General features: G+C 52.4%; 1 protein-coding gene across 12 annotated transcripts in view; it reads right to left on the bottom strand.

The window, feature by feature from the left end:
* Positions 1-21,443, bottom strand: part of DGKZ (diacylglycerol kinase zeta) — an 818,573-nt gene that overhangs the window by 161,183 nt on the left and 635,947 nt on the right. For all 12 annotated transcript variants that reach the window (XM_078684405.1, XM_078684404.1, XM_078684403.1 and 9 more), the window contains 2 exons: positions 17,481-17,592; positions 2,983-3,182 (listed from right to left, as the gene is read on the bottom strand). In XM_078684405.1, the coding sequence (XP_078540531.1) occupies positions 2,983-3,182; positions 17,481-17,592 (312 nt within the window). The remainder of the gene's footprint in view (positions 1-2,982; positions 3,183-17,480; positions 17,593-21,443) is intronic.

The following is a 21,443-nucleotide window of genomic DNA, read 5'->3' as shown; positions in this document are numbered from 1 at the left end:
GATGGTGTAGAAGCGCTGGCAGTGGTGGATGGTGTAGAAGCGCTGGCAGCGGTGGATGTGTAGAAGCGCTGGCAGCAGTGGATGTGTAGAAGCGCTGGCAGCGGTGGATGGTGTAGAAGCGCTGGCAGTGGTGGATGGTGTAGAAGCGCTGGCAGTGGTGGATGGTGTAGAAGCACGGCAGTGGAGGATGGTGTAGAAGCGCTGGCAGTGGAGGATGGTGTAGAAGCGCTGGCAGTGGTGGATGGTGTAGAAGCGCTGGCAGTGGAGGATGGTGTAGAAGCGCTGGCAGTGGTGGATGGTGTAGAAGCGCTGGCAGTGGTGGATGGTGTTGAAGCGCTGGCAGTGGAGGATGGTGTAGAAGCGCTGGCAGTGGTGGATGGTGTTGAAGCGGTGGAGGATGTTGTAGAAGCATGGCAGTGGAGGATGGTGTACAAGCGGTGGCAGTGGTGGATGGTGTAGAAGCGCTGGCAGTGGTGGATGGTGTAGAAGCGCTGGCAGTGGTGGATGGTGTTGAAGCGCTAGCAGTGGTGGATGCTGTTGAAGCGCTGGCAGTGGAGGATGTTGTAGAAGCGCTGGCAGTGGTGGATGTTGTAGAAGCGCTGGCAGTGGAGGATGGTGTAGAAAAGCTGGCAGTGTTTCAATCCGGCTTTCGGCTAGGGCGCAGCACTGAATCGGCTATGACACACAGTGGACGATGCACTAAAAATGCTGGATCAGAACCAATCATGTCTCCTAATCCTCCTGGACCTATCATCGGCATTCGATACGTTCAAGCATTGACCTCTTGAAACACCGCATGGGTCCATCGGGAACAGTCCTTGACTGGTTCACTTCCTACCTCCACAACGTGTCTCAAAGAGTTAAGGTTAATCACAGACCACTCCGGTCACATTAGGTGTCACTCAGTGCTCCTCACCCTTTGCAACCAGTTCTTGGAGCCACTAGTGGAAATTCTGAGCTCATCAAACTACCATATGTATACGAACAATACCCTCAGAAGCCATCGGCATCCTCAACACAACTCTACAGATAACTCAGAACTGGCTGGCATCCAATCACCTCATACTAAAGACTCAAGACAATGAATTCCTCCTAATCACCCCATCCAAGCAGTCACTTGTCATTGAAGATTAGCCCGGACTCTACGCTCCCGTTTAGTGACATTGCCTATTCCTATAGATTTTACTTAACCTTATGTTAGGCTTATATTGATGCTTTTCCTCTACTCCGTGAGCCTTGTATAGCATGTTGTCTCTTCCCTGGTTGACACCTGTACATTGATACTGATTTTGTTGCCATCACCGGTGCACTGGCTCCATGAAGGGTAAAGGGTGAGAGGTGCGCAGCGGGTCAGTCTCCCCCCTTTCCTCTTGGACCCTACACTAACCACCTGCGGAGTCCCTCAGGGGTCCTCCCTCAGCCCTACGTTCTTCAACGTCTACATTTGTCCGCTCGCCCCCATTGTCAGAAGCTATGGACTCAACATTGTGTAACACGCAGACAAACCCCACCACATCCTCTCCTTATCCAACTAACCCAACACTGCCAGACACAACTTTCGAGAAGGCATGGAAGCCATCGCCAAATAGATGTAAAACAGCTGCCTACAACTAAACACAAACAAGACAGAAGTACTCATCACGGGCCCAAATCCAGATGCCTGGAACAACACCTGGTGGCCCCCCGCTCTTGGAAACCCACCCACCCCCACGGACCACGCACGCAACCTGGGAATCATGCTGGACTCAGAGCTCAAATAGACCACCAGATCACATCCGTCTCATCGTCCTGCTTTCACACAATCCGCCTCCTACATAAGACCTTCAATTGGATACCCTTGAACACAGAAAGACCGTCTCTCATGCCCTGATCACCAGCAGACTCGACTACGGCACCGGCACTTTACGCTGGAAATAACAAAAACCTCACCCGCAAACTACAGAACATCCAGAACGCCGCCGCAAGACTGGTCCTCAACCTGTCAAGACACTGCCACAACTCCCACCACCTGCGCACACTCCACTGGCTCCCCATCGAGGCTAGAGTCACCTCCAAGATTTTAACCCACACTCACAAGGCCCTCCACGACAACGGACCAGCATATCTGAACAGCCGACTCAAATTCCACGCACCTCAAAGGACCCTACGATCAGTCCAGCTCTCCTACGCTGTGGTCCCCCGCACCAGACAGACCAGATCAGGCAGCCGCTCCTTCTGCACGGCCAGAGCCTGGAACGACCTTCCGCTCCACCTCAGACAGATAACATCACTACCCATCTTCACAGGAAACCACAAAACCTGGCTCTCCGACAGACCCCCTCCTTGATGGACTTGAACGTGCACCCACCCCCAGCGCCTCGAGACCCTTACGCGTGAGTAGTCACACTTAAAAAAACGCCTGATTGATTGGAGGATGGAGCTGCACTAGTTTCATGGAGGGATCAGGAGCACTGCTTCAGGGGAGGATGTAGGTGCGCTGGCCGTCCAGAGGATACAGGTGTACTGGCTCCAGGGACTTGGTAAAAGTGCAGGTTCCTAGGAGGACGTAGGAGCATCAGCTCAGGGGCGTAGGCAGGTGGGTGTGGAAGTGCCGGCTCACAGGAGTATGTTCGTGTTCTGCCTCCGGGGAGGGTGTGGAAGTGCCGGCTCACAGGAGTATGTTTGTGTTCTGCCTCCGGGGAGGGTGTGGAAGTGCAGGCTCACAGGAGTATGTTCGTGTTTTGCCTCCGGGGAGGGTGTGGGAGTGCCGGCTTACAGGAGTATGTTCGTGTTCTGCCTCCGGGGAGGGGGTGGAAGTGCCGGCTCACAGGAGTATGTTCGTGTTCTGGAGGGGGGGGGGAGGGGAGGAGGGGAGACCCTGGCTCAAGGGAGGATTTAGCTGTACTGGTTGTAGGAAGAATGTAGTTACACTGGATCCGGGTTGATGTAGGGACACACAATAGGGATACAACTGCGCTTTGCCAGGTACCCCACTGCCCTTACTTGGTTGTCTGCGGGAGTGACGTGCGCCACTTGGCCTTCTGCACCATATTGGCCTGGTTCCGAAGGCTAATTCGCACCACGGAGGGGGCCAGCTTACAGGGCTCCCCGTCCACCTGCACTGGTATGGGCTTGTTCGTGATCAGGAGCACCTGCCGACACTGGTGTAACCGCTCCCCATGGCCTCCCACCTGCAGAGCAGCCTGGGGAAAGAAATATGAGATCAGTTACAGGCAAATCTAAAAAAACAAGGCAACATACAGCAAATCGGTGAACAGGGCAATGCATGAGCCATCTAGTAATGTAACTTGCAGGCTAGTCAGCAGGCAACACCAGCAGGGGAAATACATAGGCCAAGCATCAGGGGCCACGCACAGGTGGGCCAACCAGCAGGGGCTACACATGCACCAGGCAGCCAGAACCACGTGCCAACCAGAGCCAGCCAACTAGCCAGGGTCACGATCAAGCCAGAATCGGCAGGCCAGAACCACGCACTAGCCAGAGCTAGCCAGCCGGGGCCACGCAACTGATAGAGCCAACCAGCTGGGGCCATGTGCCAGCCAGAGTCAGCCAGCCGAGGCCATGCGCCAACCATAGCCAGCCAGCCGAGGCCATGCGCCAGCCAGAGCCAGCCAGCCGGGGCCACGCACCAGCCAGAGCCAGCCAGCCGGGGCCACGTACCAGCCAGAGCCAGCCAGCCGGGGCCACGTACCAGCCAGAGCCAGCCAGCCAGCCGGGCCCACGTACCAGCCAGAGCCAGCCAGCCGTGGTCAAGCACCTGCCAGAGCCAGCCAGCCGTGGTCAAGCACCTGCCAGAGCCAGCCAGCCAGGGCCACGTAACAGCCAGAGTCAGCCAGCTGGGGCCACGCGCCAAGTGGTACAAAAGGGGGTGGTGATGGACGGAGCATCTGAACAAATCAAACACTCACACCCAGTCAACAGATCTGGGTTTAATCCATCACCGTTCTTCAGCCCACTCTGCCACCCCAGTTCAGACATGGCCATATGCAAATCAGTCCAACCCTGTGCCTCATGGGAACAGTCCAGCACGAACTGCCAAGAAATGCCTTCCCTGGACCGGAAACAAGCTTCCTAGGACCGGTTTCTGGCATTTCAGCAGTCTTCAGCCAGGCTTGCTTGAATCCAGTGGCAAAGTGAGCAAGGGACTCACGTCTGAGCATACCCTGCCAACTTATTGCGAACAAAGTGTTACAAAAGGGGGTGCCAGCCATCCCCCCCTTTCCATCTTTTCACCTGCCTCTATATTTTTCACGTTACCCCTTGACTCCCCCCACCCTCACTATAATCTTTTCCCAGATTTCCATATTATTATTACTTAGTTATCATTCTTATTATTCGTTCTCCCTCCATTCCCACCCCCTCCCACTGGTTCACCCACAATGTCATAGCCCTCGCATACTGTTGTTGTAATTCCGCCAGGTCTTCGAGACCTTGTGGTTTCCTTCTCCACATACCTTATTTTTCTCTCTTTTCGTCTCTTTTCTTCTACAGTGAGCGAGGGACCAAATAACTGACACTCGCCCCCACAAACTTTGGGAAGTCGGTAGGGAAGTGGAGTAGGCACACGCATCTAGGAAAGGCAGGAGACGAATGGCGGAGATACACAGACATACCACTACACCGCCCACCCCTGTCCTTCCCGCACCCTCCCCTCTTCACCCCTAAAACGCATAAAGCTTGAATTGCATGGTTGTTATATGTAGGAACTAAACATCAACCCTATGGGGTCACAGACAATGCTGTCTCATGGTGGCGATGACCATGGAAATGTACTCCCTTCTTTTGTATGTACTATCCTACCTTTTCTCTATTCTTTATGCTTGTTTATTTGATTATTCCATAAAAAATTACAACTCACAGACTCATCCACTGAAAGACCGCAGATAGACACAGCTTGATGACATCTTGGTTCAGTGTTTCATCTTTTTAAAATGAGAAGAGTACCTGAGTGTCATTGGCCTAGCCCACTATTTTGGCCACAAAGACTAGACCAAAATTGCCAGAGGGCTCATGTAGATATTAAACAACCTAGGGCTAAAGGCAGAGACCTGGGGTACTCTCACCGAGGGCAATACTCCTGCAGGCGGAAGAAGGAGGCATTAAAACCTCTAGGAGTCTGTCCTCCAGAAAGGATCTCGGCAAGTCTAGCACTGAACCCCTGATGCCAATCCCACAGAAGCGGGCATGCAGTCTGGAATGTGGCACCGCGTGAAGGGCGGCCAAAACATTTAATAAGGGCAGGACTGCCTTGCCCCCTGCGTCTAGGGTATGTGTGATCTCTTAAAATACCTCTAGAAGAGCCATTTCAGTGCTACATTTAGGTCTAAACCCATTCTGGCTGAGATGAAGGAGCTTGTTGGAGTGTCAGTAACTGGAGAGCTGAAGATTCACTAACTCCTCAGCGATTTTTGATGCGCCCGGTAACAGGAAAATTGTGTGTGCACCTTGAACTGTGTAAATTGTTGTTTCAATCCCCAGGAAAGGTTATTGGGAGGAGTGGGGTGTACCTCCCGCTCAAGAGCACCGCACAAATTGAAGGTTAAAGATATAAAGTGGTCTAATCCATGCACAGCACCAGAAGACTCGTATACCCACAACCGTAGTACTAACAGGGAAGTTGGCCTGTAATTGGTGAGCATGTAAGGATCAGCGTTGTACTTTTAAAACAAGCATTAAAATGCAATAGGTCTCGCCTTTTATTAAGTTAAAGCCATTTGCTTTGCTATAGGTTAGACCTGGCACCTTGGCGTGAGTTTGCCTTCCACTTTTTGCTGTTGCCTCAGATGTTTTTGCTGGTGTCCGCTGCTCAGGGCACTGCGCCACGGCCAACCCGTGCCGCAGTGCAAGTGCTCCCTATGTAAAGTGTAACTGTGATTGATATTCCTGATTGGTTCATTGGGTTTACTGTCAGTCCCCGGTAGAGTGCACCAGGAGTGCCAGGGCTTGTAAATGCCAATACTGCTAGTGGGCCTGCAGCGCTGGTTGCCCCACCCACAGAAGCAGCCTTTAAAAATGTGTCTAGGGTCTGCCATTGCAGAACCTGCGTGCAGTCTGGTACTGTCATGCTGGCTGGGCAAGTGCACACACTTGCCAGCCTCTAAACCTTCCCTTAACTTCATATTAGTCACCCCTATGGTAGGCCCAAGGGCAGGGTGCATTGTAAGTGTAAGGTAGGACATGCTCTGATGAGTGTGGCATGTCCAAATAGTGAATTACTGCCAATTTCGATTTTCACTATTGTAAGGCTACCTGTTCTCTTAGGCCAAGATGAGCTGCTGGAATTATTACACTCTATAATCCCAGCAGGCTCAGGGAACATGGTGGAAAATAATGTTTAGTATGCCTGAACTCAGAATAATAAAATACTTCTTTAAGTAAAGTTTATTTTAATATCCTGTGTTTGCAAATGCTACTTTTAGAAAGTTAGCATTTGCTTGCCTAACCATTTCAGCCCGCCTCTGCTTGGATGTGTATCTGACTGTCTGGGTTATGTGAGTGACAGGGCTGGGGGATGACAGGGGGTGAATGCAAGGATTACACCTTAGTGGGAGGTGGGAGTGCCCCTGGACTCTGAATAAGGCTGTGCTCTGCCACCACAATGCTGGCCCCGCCCCCTGAGGAGCGACTGATGACTCAGCCGGCACCTAGCCCAGGACGTACGTCTCCAGCGTACCCGGCCGCCCCGCTTCTCCCTCTGACTTGGAAAGAGGCCGTGCCGCCCCCCTGCAGCGCCCCTAGTACGGACCGTACTGAAGGAGCCGGGCCGCACCTGCCTCCCGAGAGCCGCCGCCGCTGAGAATCTGAAGGAACCCCCGACGCGCACTGAAGGAGTGCGGGTCGTATCTGCCTGCCAGACATCTACGAGACACCTGGCAAACCCTCTTCAACGGACTTGGGGTCCACACCGTTCTGTTTTCCCCAACTCTCGACCCGGCTGTCGCCTGCCGCCTGCACATCCCTGTCCAACTTCTGGGTGCCCAGGTGCGATCGCAGAATACGCCCGAAGCGTAACTTCCACAATCACCGGTGAGTGCCATTCGAGCCGTATTGAGAGGGGCCACTGCCAAGTACGCCTCGCATTTTCCCCCCAAGAGACCTTGGGCGCTTAGCCTCTCCCTCCCCAGTGGGTACGCTTCGTCGTGTTGCCGAGAAGCCGAACGCCGCGGCTGTCCGCTCACGCGGGAAGCATGAGCCGTGGTAGGGCCCGGGGTTTTCTTGCGATTGAAGCCGGAAGGAGCGCTACGAAGCGCAATGAAGTGCTTGGGAGTGTGACACCGTCCAGAAATGGGCCCAGAGGCCCCTAGATTGCGGGCCCAGAACTGAGAGAACTGTTCTTAAGTGAATTGAACTGAAGAAGAAACATTTGAACTGTAACTGAAAAACGCTTGCCTAATTACAATCTTGGGGTCCAAATTCAAACGTTATTATTGGTCTTGTGATAAGTCATACCTGACGATATATTTTTACACAAAAGGAACGTATTTTTATATATTCACAGCCTGGTGTCCATTTGTGGGGGGATTAGTACATTTTACTGTGTGTGTTATTACAAATGCTTAACTCCGTTACGCCTGAAGAATAGCCTTGGCTGCTCACGCCACGCACCTAGAGGGTGAGCAAGGGTAATTCTAAGGGGTCATCCTTTGCCCTGACTTAGAGGAGAGGGTCCCTGCTTGTCACAAGTGCATACTTGCGCCAACCAGAGACCCCAATTCTAACATTGGATGCAGCGGTGAGGATTTGCGAATTTGCATTTGTAGTTGACATACAGTGAATTGCTGATCACCACAAGCTGAGGCTCTTAGAGATACAGGAGCCAGTGTGACTGCAGTGAGGCAGCACCTGGTGTCTCAAGAGCAGGTTGTACCCCATGCCTACTGTAGGGTTATCAATGCTGATAATTCAGAGAGTCAGTGGCCGATGGCTCAAGTTCCCTTCGAGTGGGGGGGGGGGTCTCTGGTACTCTGCAGGTCTGTGTGAGGAAAGCCATGCCTGTAGACTGTTTGCTAGGGAATGACTTGGAAGACTGCCCTTGGGAAAAGGTGGAGAAGACGACTCACCTGAAGATGGTGGGTCTGCCTGACTGGGCGTGCGTGACCACCCGGTCAATGGCAGCCATGGTTTACCATGCTTTCTCTTTGCATACCGTGAGGTGCCACAGAAGACCCTAGGGTTCAGCCCCTTTGAACTGCTGTATGGTCACCCAGTGAGAGGACCTCTGAGTTTGGTAAAGGAAGGCTGGGAGCAATCTCCCAGGAAACCTCCCCAGAATGTATACAGTTACATGCTGGCCTTCAGAAACCAGACCAGATGATTCAGGCCACTTGCGGAGGCAAATCTGGAAGCCAGCCAGGAAGAGATGAAGCGGTGGTACGACCAGAATGCCACTCTGGTGGAGCTTCAACCTGGGCAAAAGGTGTGGGTCTTGGCCCCAGTGGAGCCTTGTGCACTTCAGGATAAGTGGACAGGTCCATTTGAGGTTGTGGAGCGCAAGAGTCCTGTAACCTACTTGGTGGACATGCAGTCTCCCAGGAACCCTTTGAGGGTCCTACATGTTAACCGCCTTAAGCCCCACTTGGAGAGGTCCGAAGTGGGAATGTTGTTGGCAACTGATGGTGGAATGGAGGAGGAGTCTGAGCCTCTTCCTGACCTCTTGGTAGCCTCTGAGAAAGATGGGTCAGTGGATGGAGTTAACCTCTCACCCACCCTGACGCCTGAGCAACAGGAAGACTGCCGCCAATTGCTGGGGCAGTTTCCAGATCGGCTCTCCCTGGTTCCTGGTGTCACAGATTGGTGCATCCATGATGTGGACACAGGAGACAGCTTACCTGTGAAGCATAAGGCTTACAGGGTGACTGACAGGGTCAGGGCCTGCATCAAGGAGGAGGTCTCCAAGATGCTTGCTCTTAGGGTGGTTGAGTCTTCCAGCAGTCCTTGGGCCAGCCCCGTGGTCTTGGTCCCAAAGGCTGCTGCGCCGGGAGCCACACCTGAACTCCGGTTCTGTGTGGACTACAGGGGACTCAATTCGGTCACCAAGACTGACGCGCATCCTATCCCCAGAGCTGATGAGCTCATTGATCGGCTAGGGGCTGCCCGGTTCCTCAGCACGTTTGATTTAACGTCTGGGTACTGGCAGATCGCCTTGACCGATGGGGCAAAGGAGAGGTCAGCATTCTCTACACCAGATGGGCATTTCCAGTTCCGTGTTATGCCATTTGGAATGAAGAATGCCCCTGCCACCTTTCAGAGGTTGGTCAACCAGGTGTTGCTTGGGCTGGATGAGTTCAGTGCCGCCTACCTGGATGACATCGCAGTGTTCAGTGGCACCTGGCCAGAACACCTGCGACACCTCTGGGAAGTGTTGACGGCCCTGCGCAAGGCAGGCCTCACAATCAAGGCAAGCAAGTGCCAGATTGGGCAGGGTTCAGTGGTGTACTTGGGACACCAAGTGGGGAGTGGCAAGGTGGCACCCTTGCAACCCAAAATTGAGACCATCCTGGCTTGGGAACCCCCCAAGACCCAGACTGCAGTGAGAGCCTTCTTGGGGGGCACTGGGTACTACAGGAGGTTTGTCAAGGGCTATGGCACTATTGTGACCCCCTTGACAGAGCTGACTTCCAAGAAGCAGCCCAGGAATGTGATTTGGACTGACACCTGTCAGAAGGCTTTTGACACCCTGAAAACTGCCATGTGCACGGTGCCCGTGCTCTTGGCTCCTGATTTCTCCAAGGAATTTCTAGTGCAAACAGACGCTTCAGAGCATAGTGTAGGGGCTGTTCTCTCACAGATGACTGAGGAGGGCTGGAAAAAACCTGTAGCCTTCATCAGTAGGAGGTTACTTCCACGGGAACGTAGGTGGAGTGCAATAGAGCGAGAAGCATTTGCTGTGGGCACTGAAGAAGCTAAGACCCTACTTGTTTGGGTCTCACTTCCGGATTCAGACAGACCACAGGCCCCTCAGATGGTTGATGCAAATGAGGGGTGAGAACCCAAAGCTGTTGAGGTGGTCCATCTCCCTACAGGGCATTGACTTCACGGTGGAACATCGCCCTGGCACAGATCACGCCAATGCTGACTGTCTGTCCAGATTTTTCCGCCTTAGTGATGAGGAACTCCCTGGGGAAGGGTAGTTCCCCCCACATTTCAGCTGGAGGGGACACGTGTTAGACCTGGCACCTTGGCGTGAGTTTCCCTTCCACTTTTTGCTGATGTGCCTCAGATGTTTTTGCTGGTGTCCGCTGCTCAGGGCACTGCGCCACGGCCAACCCGTGCCACAGTGCAAGTGCTCCCTATGTAAAGTGTAACTGTGATTGATATTCCTGATTGGTTCATTGGGTTTACTCTCAGTCCCCAGTAGAGTGTACCAGGAGTGCCAGGGCTTGTAAATGCCAATACTGCTAGTGGGCCTGCAGCGCTGGTTGCGCCACCCACAGAAGCAGCCTTTAAAAATGTGTCTAGGGTCTGCCATTGCAGAACCTGCGTGCAGTCTGGTACTGTCATGCTGGCTGGGCAAGTGCACACACTTGCCAGCCTCTAAACCTTCCCTTAACTTCATATTAGTCACCCCTATGGTAGGCCCAAGGGCAGGGTGCATTTTAAGTGTAAGGTAGGACATGCTCTGATGAGTGTGAAATGTCCTAATAGTGAATTACTGCCAAATTCGTTTTTCACTATTGTAAGGCTACCTGTTCTCTTAGGCCAAGATGAGCTGCTGGAATTATTACACTCTATAATCCCAGCAGGCTCAGGGAACATGGTAGAAAATAAAGTTTAGTATGCCTGAACTCAGAATAATAAAATACTTCTTTTAGTAAAGTTTATTTTAATATCCTGTGTTTGCAAATGCTACTTTTAGAAAGTTAGCATTTGCTTGCCTAACCATTTCAGCCCGCCTCTGCTTGGATGTGTATGTCTGGGTTATGTGAGTGACAGGGCTGGGGGATGACAGGTGGTGAATGCAAGGATTACACCTTAGTGGGAGGTGGGAGTGCCCCTGGACTCTGAATAGGGCTGTGCTCTGCCACCACAATGCTGGCTCCGCCCCCTGGGGAGCGACTGATGACTCAGCCGGCACCTGGCCCAGGAAGGGCGAAGCACTGTCATCAAGGTACTCCTGTCTGCCCCTGTCCGCAAAATGCTGGCTCCACGTCCTGTGGAGCGTCTGATGAGCCTGCCCCTCACACTGAAAGCAGAAGCCAGAGTACACCCAACAAGTGCTCAGAGACTGAATGAAGTTATGCAAAGGCCCCCCTGGCCTGTGAGAACAAAGAAAACTCTGTATAAAAGTAGGAGCCCTGCTCCTTGTAAATTAGAATCCAGTTTCCCACAAAGAACCTCTGCCCAACTATAAGGAGAAGATGACGCTGGAAGGACCGGCCTGCTGCTTGCCTTGCTGAGGAAGGAGAGGAGAAGACTTATTGAAAAGACTTTGCAGACTTGTGCTTGAAACTTTCTCCAAGGGCTTGTTTGAGCTTGCCACCTGATCTGAACCCCAGGACTAGTGGGTTCTTGGTGCCTTCGCTCGCTCTCATCTATCCGTGAGCTTTCTCCTGCCTGGAGTTGAGTCCCTGTGCCCCCTTTGCCCCTCCTTGGGCCGCGACACCCAGGAGCCTGGCCCCCCGTGTCCTGTGAGAGCCCTGCTCGTGCAGAGTCGCTCTCTTCCCCATGGACCGGGCCGCCTGCTCCCCTGTTGCCTGCCTGCTACTGGAGCGCGCTGTGGGCCCTCGCTCGCCCCTCCCGCTGGAATTTCCTCTTCGAGTGGGATACATGCCTCGGGCAGCCGCCGTACGTCTCCAGCGTACCCGGCCGCCCCGCTTCGCCCTCTGACTTGGAAAGAGGCCGTGCCGCCCCCCTGCAGCGCCCCTACTACGGACCGTACTGAAGGAGCCCGGGCCGCACCTGCCTCCCGAGAGCCGCCGCCGCTGAAAATCCGAAGGTACCCCCGACGCGCACTGAAGGAGTGCGGGTCGTCTCTGCCTGCCCGACATCTACGAGACACCTGGCAAACCCTCTTCAACGGACTTGGGGTCCACACCGTTCTGTTTTCCCCAACCCTCGACCCGGCTGTCGCCTGCCGACTGCGCATCCCTGTCCAACTTCTGGGTGCCCAGGTGCGATCGCAGAATACGCCCGAAGCGTAACTTCCACAATCACCGGTGAGTGCCATTCGAGCCGTATTGAGAGGGGCCCCTGCCAAGTATGCCTCGCATTTTCCCCCCAAGAAACCTTGGGCGCTTAGCCTCTCCCTCCCCAGCGGGTACGCTTCGCCGTGTTGCCGAGAAGCCGTACGCCGCAGCTGTCCGCTGATGCGGGAAGCGTGAGCCGTGGTAGGGCCCGGGGTTTTCTTGCGATTGAAGCCGGAAGGAGCGCTACGAAGCACAACGAAGTGCTTGGGAGTGTGATACCGTCCAGAAACTGGCCCAGAGGCCCCTAGATTGCGGGCCCAGAACTGAGATAACTGTTCTTAAGTGAATAGAACTGAAGAAGAAACATTTGAACTGTAACTGAAAAACGCTTGCCTAATTACAATCTTGGGGCCCAAATTCAAACGTTATTATTGGTCTTGTGATAAGTCATACCTGACGATATATTTTTACATAAAAGGAACGTATTTTTATATATTCACAGCCTGGTGTCCATTTGTGGGGGGGATTAGTACATTTTACTGTGTGTGTTATTACAAATGCTTAACTCTGTTGCGCCTGAAGAATAGCCTTGGCTGCTCACGCCACGCACCTAGAGGGTGAGCAAGGGTAATTCTAAGGGGTCATCCTTTGCCCTGACTTAGAGGAGCTTGTCACAAGTGCATACTTGCGCCAACCAGAGACCCCCAATTCTAACACTATACAATACCATTAGCAAAGCAAATGGCTTTAACTTAATTAAAGGCGAGACCTATTGCATTTTCATTGCTTGTTGTCCTTATGGTCGTCCTTTGCCTTTCTCTAATAATTTTTTCATTTCCTTTCTCCTAACTGTTTTACCAACGGCTCCTCTGGTACTTCATCTTGTTCGGCCCCCCTATTGTCAACTGCTCCTACCCCGGAGATGCTACCCGACTCCGAGGTGGAGGTCTCTGGCAGACGTGCCTGCGTCACCTAGCCTCGTGTGTGACAGCATTAGAAACTGCATGTGAGAGTGGGAGGGGGGGGTCTAGGGTAGTATAGCACTGCATGGAATGTTTGAATGAATCAAAGGCTGGCACTGCTGTGTGATTATCTAAGCACTAGAATTGTCCCGAGTTGCCCTAGGATGGGGCTTAAAGACTCATGCAAAATCTGCACGCCTGCCAAGCGGCCTCGTGCCCTGCATGCACCCTTAAAAAGCAGGCCTGGCTTTTTGCCATCAGCCACATGCATTCTGGGAAATGTAGTCCACTCTCGGAATGGCATACATGTGTCACCATGAAAGCCGCTGCACGCTAAGAAGCCAGGACTGGTGAAAACGTGTCACATGCTACGGGTGTTTGACACCAATGGAAGTGGCGCAGTGACCACCCTGATTAGGCAGGGAGTAGCTGACCACTCAACCTTCAGCAAAAGTGCAAACTGTCCAAAGGGTTTATTGTAGCCGGAAATTGGAGATGTCCAGCTGTATCACAAGTCAGCCCTCGTCACATTGTGTGGGTGTCTTACCCACAGCGAGCGGGCACGGTACCCATCCCACCTGGGCAGTGGCCATGCTGCATTTTAACCACACGGACCTGGGCAGTGGAACAACCACTGCCCCCACGACAGCACGCAAGCCCAGCCCACTCAAACCTAGGTAGCAGGCCCTGCGCAAAGTCAGGCCTCGAGGGAAGGACACCCTGGCCCGACACTCTAGTGCGGTCTTACATCCCTGGAGACCTGTGCAGCGAGCACTGAGCTCTGCCCCCTCTCAGACCTAGGACATGTGTGCAGTGGACACTCCGCACTGGCCCTATGTAGACCCAGGGGGTGGTGTTGCATCCCTGGAGACATGAGAGCGGATATTCAGCTCTGCCCCTACGCAGGGCTAGGGGGCCCTGGACGTGGGCCGTGCGCCCACTCAAACCTGAGCAGTGGGCGTGGCACACACCCAGATCCTGACAGTGGTAGTGCACAGACCAGACTGGCACTCTCAGACCTGCGCAGTGTGCCCACAGCCCTGCACCTACATAGCGGGGCAGCTCTTGTAGGAAGCCCAACAACACCTGGCAGTAACATGAGGGGAAGCAGCCAAGGAGAACTGCCCAAACCCAGGTGAACCAGTTCCCTGGCCCGGCTCAGAAACAACCAGCCTATCTTCCACCCTCTTTGTTCGAGTAATCCTGCTGTGGTTGCAAAACTGGACGTGAGGGGGGAGAAGGGTAAGGGGAGGAGTGGATGCGAGGGGTGGGTGGGATGGGTATGCTCAGACGTGAGTCCCTTGCTCACTTTGCCACTGGATTCAAGCAAGCCGGGCTGAAGACGGCTGTAATGCCAGAAACCGGTCCTCGGAAGCTTGTTTCCGGTCCAGGGAAGGCATGGCTTGGCAGTTCGGGTTGGACTGTTCCCATGAGACAACGTGAGTGGAGGAGAAGAGATAAACATGGGTAGGGGGAAACAGAGCAACGGGGGGAAACGGGACGGGCAGAAATCCTGGAAGGGATGAAGCCGGAAGTAGAGACGACTTCATCAGGGGAGTATAGGGGTAGGCCCAGAAGTGAGGGAAGGAACACATGATAGAGAGCAATGGTGGACAAGAGGACGGGGGTAGGAGGGAAAAGGATGGGAAGCAGACTGAGGGCGCAGGAGCGAAAGAGAAGAAGAAAGACTGTTGAGTAAGGAAAGTGAAAATTTGCAGCCCACGAAAAGAAGAGAAAAGGAGCAGAGTAAAAGAAACAGAAGGGCGATGGACTAAACTAAATGAAGGGGGGGGTACAGAGATGATGAATGGCAAAGAGGGAGGGAGAGAAGCGAGGGAGAGACGGGCATGACTGAGGAGAGAGAGTGTATCGCAATACAAAACAACAAATAAGACTGAATGAATGTAGGAATGAAGACAGAAAAGAAGGACTACCCACAAGACTGTCTGTGCCCAGTTTCCCAGCTCCCCCGGTGCTCAGGGATCGGGCAGAGACTCAAGGGGTTCTTTCGAGGGGAGCACTCAACAATGAGCATAAATAATAGAGAGAAGAAATCCCGGAGTAACCCCGTGCCACTTACTCCTCGCTGCTTTCGCGTTTCACGCTCCTCTGCTCCACTCCTCGTTTTGCGAGGTACAGTCTACCCCAATTGCCTCCTTGCCTGTATGCCTGCCGATTGTCTGTACCTCCGGACCTCCTCTGTGAAGACAGTGAAGACGCGCAGGTACCCTTCCGACAAGGTAGCTCCCTGGCAGCCACAACCGTCCCACAGAGACCAGCGCAAGACTGTCGGAGCGGCGGAGACCTGGAGGGGATCCAGAGAGAGGACACGCACAGCCCCCAGCGCTCAAACAGAAGGAGCGTGCAGCAGCCACGGCCGGAGCAAAGACTGCCGGCCACGCAGAAGAGCAAGGGGGAATGGAGACCAGCACAAGAAACCCCGAGGGGAGCCCCATGGTCTGGAAGAGCCCAAATGAGAAGGGGGAGCTTCAGAGAGAGGTAGGAAAAAGAGGGTGGGCAGGAGACGAGGAAAAGGAGGAGAGAAGAGACATATAGGGAGGAGAGGACGGATAGGAGGTAAATAGCGGAGCCAAGGGGAGAAGGGAGGAGAGCAAGCACGGTGGGCGAGGTAACAGGAGAAAGGAAGGAAAGGAAGACGGGAAACATGAGAGGGGACACGAGGGAGAGGAGGAGGAGCAGCGAGCAGGGGAGCTTGAAACCAGGACAGGGGAGAAGAAAGCGGTTGTCTGACGTAGACTTTTCTCTTCCCCTGACTTCCTTCTGCTGTAAAAGGTTTCTAATCTTCATGGGGCAGGCCCCATAAAGATAACAAATCTTTTACAGCAGAAGGAAGTCGGGGAAGCTAATCCGAAAGGGAGGGCTCTAAAAGAGAAAAGTGTACGTCAGAGGACGCTCTTTTCCAATGGCTTGCCACCGTTTACCCTAAACAGTGACACCAGCCAATGGAAAAGAGGGGCGGGGCTTAAGCTTGCTAGTGAAATCTACCCTAGAAACACAAGATCTCGCAAGCGAGACTGCGCATGCGCAGCCTACGCTAGCCGAGACCTAAAAAGGGGCAGAATCTTAGCCTGCTTCCAGACAGAGGGAACAACCCCAGATATCTATTGATAAGAGAGTTTAGAACTAGGTTAATGACATCCCCTCCCTTTGCTCAATCAGATGGAGGACAGGGATCACCAGAAGATCCGATCTTCAATGTACCGCGCGCCTCGACTTCTGCCCGAGTAGAGTCAACGCAGGAAAAAGGGCATCAGCTATCGACGGGGAGACAGAGGTCCATAGAGTTCATTACTCCAGATTACTTAGAATTTCCGTAATTTTCTTTTTAAAAAAGGCCGCCAGTGGCTAACATCGTAAGGCCGACAAATCTCCATTGTGGTGGCATACAGAGGGACAAGGAACCTTTTGACAATCTTAAAAATGTCAGTGGGCTTATTCTCTGCCTTATCAATTTGCTCTTCATTAAAGGTTTTCTTGGTCAAATTAATTAGATTGGAATCGTTTTTGAGAGCAGACTTGTATTTCGTGTCCTCTAAACTATAATGGCAGCTCCAAGCTCTTTCTGCTGTCTTACAGGTTTCTTGGCCGGTCTAAGACCTTCATTAAACCAGGGACAAGAGGGCTTCATCCAACCAGCTGGGCGGCTGGGGGAGCGGGAAGCAGCAGTTCTGTCGCAGAGTGAACTCAGTTATCATAGGCAATAGTGTCTGCCTCAAGTGGGCCAGAGGGAGGGAGTCTTGTATTGTCTATGGCAGTGACCAGACTGGCCTGGGGGATGTTAGAGAAAAGCCAAAGTTTTGATGTGTGAACAGGAATTTTTCGACATCCCTCCTGGATAGCATCCCACCAAAAGTGAATTAAATTGTGGTCTGTCCATGGAAGAGGAAGGGAATCTAATATGCTTAATTTAGGGTTAGAAAAAAATCAGATCAATAGTGTACGGGCCAGCCAGTGGAGCCCAAGCACGGGCTAGTCATTAGGGCCAGCCAGAGGGGCTCAAGCACGGGCCAGCCAGCAGGGTCCACACATGGGTCAGCCAGCGGAGCCCACGTACGGGCTAGTTATTAGGGGTCAAGCACGGGCTGACTCCAACAACTCATAACTTGAAAGACAGGAATGAACACTTAGGAGTGGTCCAAAGGGCATGTCCACACCTTGGCCTCACTTTCAACAAATGCGCAATTACTTAATCAGCATTGCACTGTATCTCTTTAGGATCAGCCGCTGACTAAGCCCGCAGAAATGTTCAACCTTGGATGGGGTCTTTGCAGGTGACATGTACACATCTGGCCTATTTCCTGTCCTGGATATAAGCGACACATTAGGTACATGCATTAACACAACCCACCCCCCCTCATGCTTCGACACCTACCAGAGAGGCCATGGTGAAGCCAATGACTTCGATGCAGCCATCATCATGCCGCTGAGGTTCAAAGTCGTGGTGCTCGCCTGGATTCCCCCATGGCATCGTGCCCGCACAGTACCTGTACAACATAAAGGAAGTATAGATTATTCATAAACATAGTAGCAGAGTCCCAGTCTAAAGTCACTACAAGGCATCCGCATCAAAGAGAGTACAGAACCTGCATAAAGATAATGTAGGCATAAATAACAGAGCACAGTACCACCACAAAGAATAAGGGCAGAGCCTCGCCAAAGGAATACAACACAGTAATGGGGTAAAAACTGCACCGTACCAGTCGCTGCTGCAGAAAAAATCAGTTCACTGTGTCCAATTTGCAATAAAGAGGATAGTTTATATGGAATCGGGGACAACAGAGGAACGAAGAGTACACTGGACACTGAGGGGCCAGGAACACTTTTGGATTGAGTAAACTGGACAGTGAGGGGTCTGGGATCCCTTTGGGATTAGGTAAGCAGGTTACTGAGGGGCAGCGATCATCATGAGATTGTGTATACTGGACAGGGAGGGGCTGCGACCCCCATGAGATTGGGTATACTAGACACAAAGGGGATGGAGTCCCAATGAGACAGGGTATACTGGACGGTGTGGGGGTGCAATCCTTTGGGATGTTGGTATATTAGACAAAGAGGGATTGGGTATTCTGGAAACTATGGTAGTGAGATCCCTTTCAAATTGGTTATGCTGTTCCATTGAGACTGGGTATATCGGACTTTGAGGGCGTAGGATCCCTTTGGGGTTGGGTATACCAGATATTGAGTGACCAGGATCCCTCTGGGGCTGGCTGTACCAGACATTGAGTGAGCAGGAATCCCTTTGGGGCTGGGTATACCAGACATTGAGTGAGCAGGAATCCCTTTGGGGTTGGGTATACCAGACATTGAGTGAGCAGGAATCCCTTTGGGGTTGGGGATACCAGACATTGAGTGAGCAGGAATCCCTTTGGGGTTGGGTATACCAGACATTGAGGGAGCGGGATCCCTTTGGGGCTGGGTATACCAGACATTGAGGGAGCAGGATCCCTTTGGGGCTGGGTATACCAGACATTGAGGGAGCAGGAATCCCTTTGGGGTTGGGTATACCAGACATTGAGTGAGCAGGAATCCCTTTGGGGTTGGGTATACCAGACATTGAGTGAGCAGGAATCCCTTTGGGGTTGGGTATACCAGACATTGAGGGAGCAGGAATCCCTTTGGGGTTGGGTATACCAGACATTGAGGGAGCAGGAATCCCTTTGGGGCTGGCTATACCAGAAATTGAGTGAGCAGGAATCCCTTTCGGGCTGGCTATACCAGACATTGAGTGAGCAGGAATCCCTTTCGGGCTGGGTATACCAGACATTGAGGGAGAGGGATCCCTCTGGGGCTGGCTGTACCAGACATTGAGGGAGCAGGAATCCCACTCATAAGGCGGGCCACACTTTAGACCTTATATTCACAAATTCACCCAAAGTGGTGGTTGACTAATCTTTCCCCGTCCTTTGGTCAGATCACTTTGTCATAAGGATTCACATCTCTACAAAGGTATCACAGCTGGACAAGCCCTATGTGAAATGGAGCAGGCCATGGAATAAGATCAACTACGATTCCTTCACCGCTCATTTCTCTCCCCCATACATCTTAGAGTGCAGTGACCCTAACGAGGTAGCATCGGCCCTAGAAAAAGCGATCACCTCTACGTTAGATGTAATCGCCCCCCAAAACAAACTATCCAGAGGCCCTTACAAACTCTCCCCCTGGTTCACCCCCGACCTAGATATAACCAAACAGCTGGCTCGGACTGCCGAACGTAAATGGCGACATACTAAGGACCCAACCGACAGACAACTCTACAAAGCTGCACATAGGCTGTACATGAATGAGATTGCTCTAGCAAAAATAACCTATCTGGGGAATAGGATTACTTCGGCTACTAACTCACATAAAGAGTTATATAAAATAGTCAAAGATTTCACAAACCCACAGGCATGTCAACCCCCTCCTATTGAGTCCCAGGACTGGGTTGACACCCTTCCATCTTATTTCCAGGACAAAATCAATACTATTCATGCATCCTTCCCCAATCCAACCAACACTAGGACTCCTCGCTTATCTCCCAATCAGGCTGTCTTATCTTCTCACCCGCCTGCTGCAGTCCTCAAAGAATTCCTACCTTTTTCAGAATCCGAAGTAGCCCATTCATTGAATAAAATTAAATCCGGATCACCCACAGATCCAGCTTCCTCTCATATTCTCGCAAAGATTGCGCCTGCATTGATCCCCGCTCTCACTAAAACCCTTAACCTCTCACTATCCCATTCCTCTGTCCCTTCCCACTGGAAACAGGCGATCATAAGACCGATCCTTAAAAAGCGCTCAGCTGACCCCAAACTACCCCCCAACTATCGCCCAATTTCCCTCCTACCGATATTTGGGAAAGTTATGGAATCTCTAATCACGAAGAAACTATGCAATCACCTAGAGGCCAACCAGCTGCTTGATCCGTCGCAGTCAGGCTTCAGGGCCCACCATGGCACGGAAAAAGCTCTGCTAGAGATTGTAGATAACATCAGGCTGACACTCGACACAGGACAATCTGCCATCCTGGTCCTGCTTGATCTGTCGGCGGCCTCCGACACCTTCTCCCACAGCATTCTCCTGGAGAGTTTGCTGGAGATGGGTGTCGAGGGCCCTGCTCTACTTTGGATTAAGAGCTACCGAACGGCGCTCCAAGGTGCAAGTTGGGTCGTTTACCTCTAACAGCCAAGATAACGACAAAGGAGTACCGCAGGGATCAATCCTGAGCCCTACTCTATTTAATCTTTATGTTTCCCCCCTTGCACAAGTAATCATGGCGCACGGCTTTGATACCGTGTCCTATGCTGATGACACGCAGCTACTGATCACCCTAGGCCCCGACCCTAATGACACCAAACTCAGATTCCAAAGGTGCATGATCTCAATCAAGGATTGGATGACCAACAATTTCTTGTTACTCAACGCTGGCAAAACGGAGATCGTGCTTTTTGGTAATGCCCGCAAACACTGGAATGACGAATGATGGCCACTATCACTAGGGACTTGTCCCCCTCCCAAATCCGCGGTCCGAAACCTTGGGGTGACAATTGACGACAAGCTGTCCATTGCCAGTCATGTCAACAAGATAGTGCACACAAGTTTTGGGCTGATGCGCAACCTCAGGAAAATCTTTAAATGGATTCCCCTCTCCTCGCATATGCCCCTAGTCCAAGGCCTTATCAGCCGGATGGATTATGGCAACTCTCTATTTGCCTCCATCAACGAGAGCCTTCTGGCCAAACTCCAGGTCCTACAGAATACGGCAGCCAGGATGGTTCTTGATCTACCCCCCCCCGCTCCCCATCTATACCTAATCTTAGAACCCTCCACTGGCTTCCCATCAGGAAGCGCATAAACTTCAAAGTGTGCTGCCTAGTCCATAAAACCATCAATGGGCAAGGCCCCAAACATTTAGAGAAGAAGCTCGTCAACTACTGTCCGGTCAGATCTCTCCCGTCCGCCAACAAGTCCCTCCTCACCATTCCCAAAGTTCGTACTGTCAAGAATGGTGACAGATCCTTCTCTGAACTAGCCCCTGTTGCCTGGAATGCCCTTCCGCTTAACATCAGAGCCGAATCCAACCATATGAGATTCAGCAGACTCCTAAAAACGTGGCTCTTCTAGTTATCAGATTTTTGGCAACTCTTTCATGCTTCTGCTAGCGCTCTGAGACCTTCGGGTGATTAATGCGCTATACAAATTTAATTACAATTACAATTACAATTTGGGGCTGGGTATACCAGACATTGTGGTAGTGGGATACGGGGGCTGGGCATACCAGACATCGAGGTAGTGTGATCCCTGTGGGGCTGGGCATACCAGACATTGAGGGTGCGGGATCCCTTTGGGGCTGGGT

This window comes from Lissotriton helveticus, chromosome 3_2, assembly GCF_964261635.1.
Source record: "Lissotriton helveticus chromosome 3_2, aLisHel1.1, whole genome shotgun sequence".
Classification (NCBI taxonomy): Eukaryota; Metazoa; Chordata; class Amphibia; order Caudata; family Salamandridae; genus Lissotriton; species Lissotriton helveticus.
This window is presented reverse-complemented; position numbering and strand designations above follow the sequence as displayed.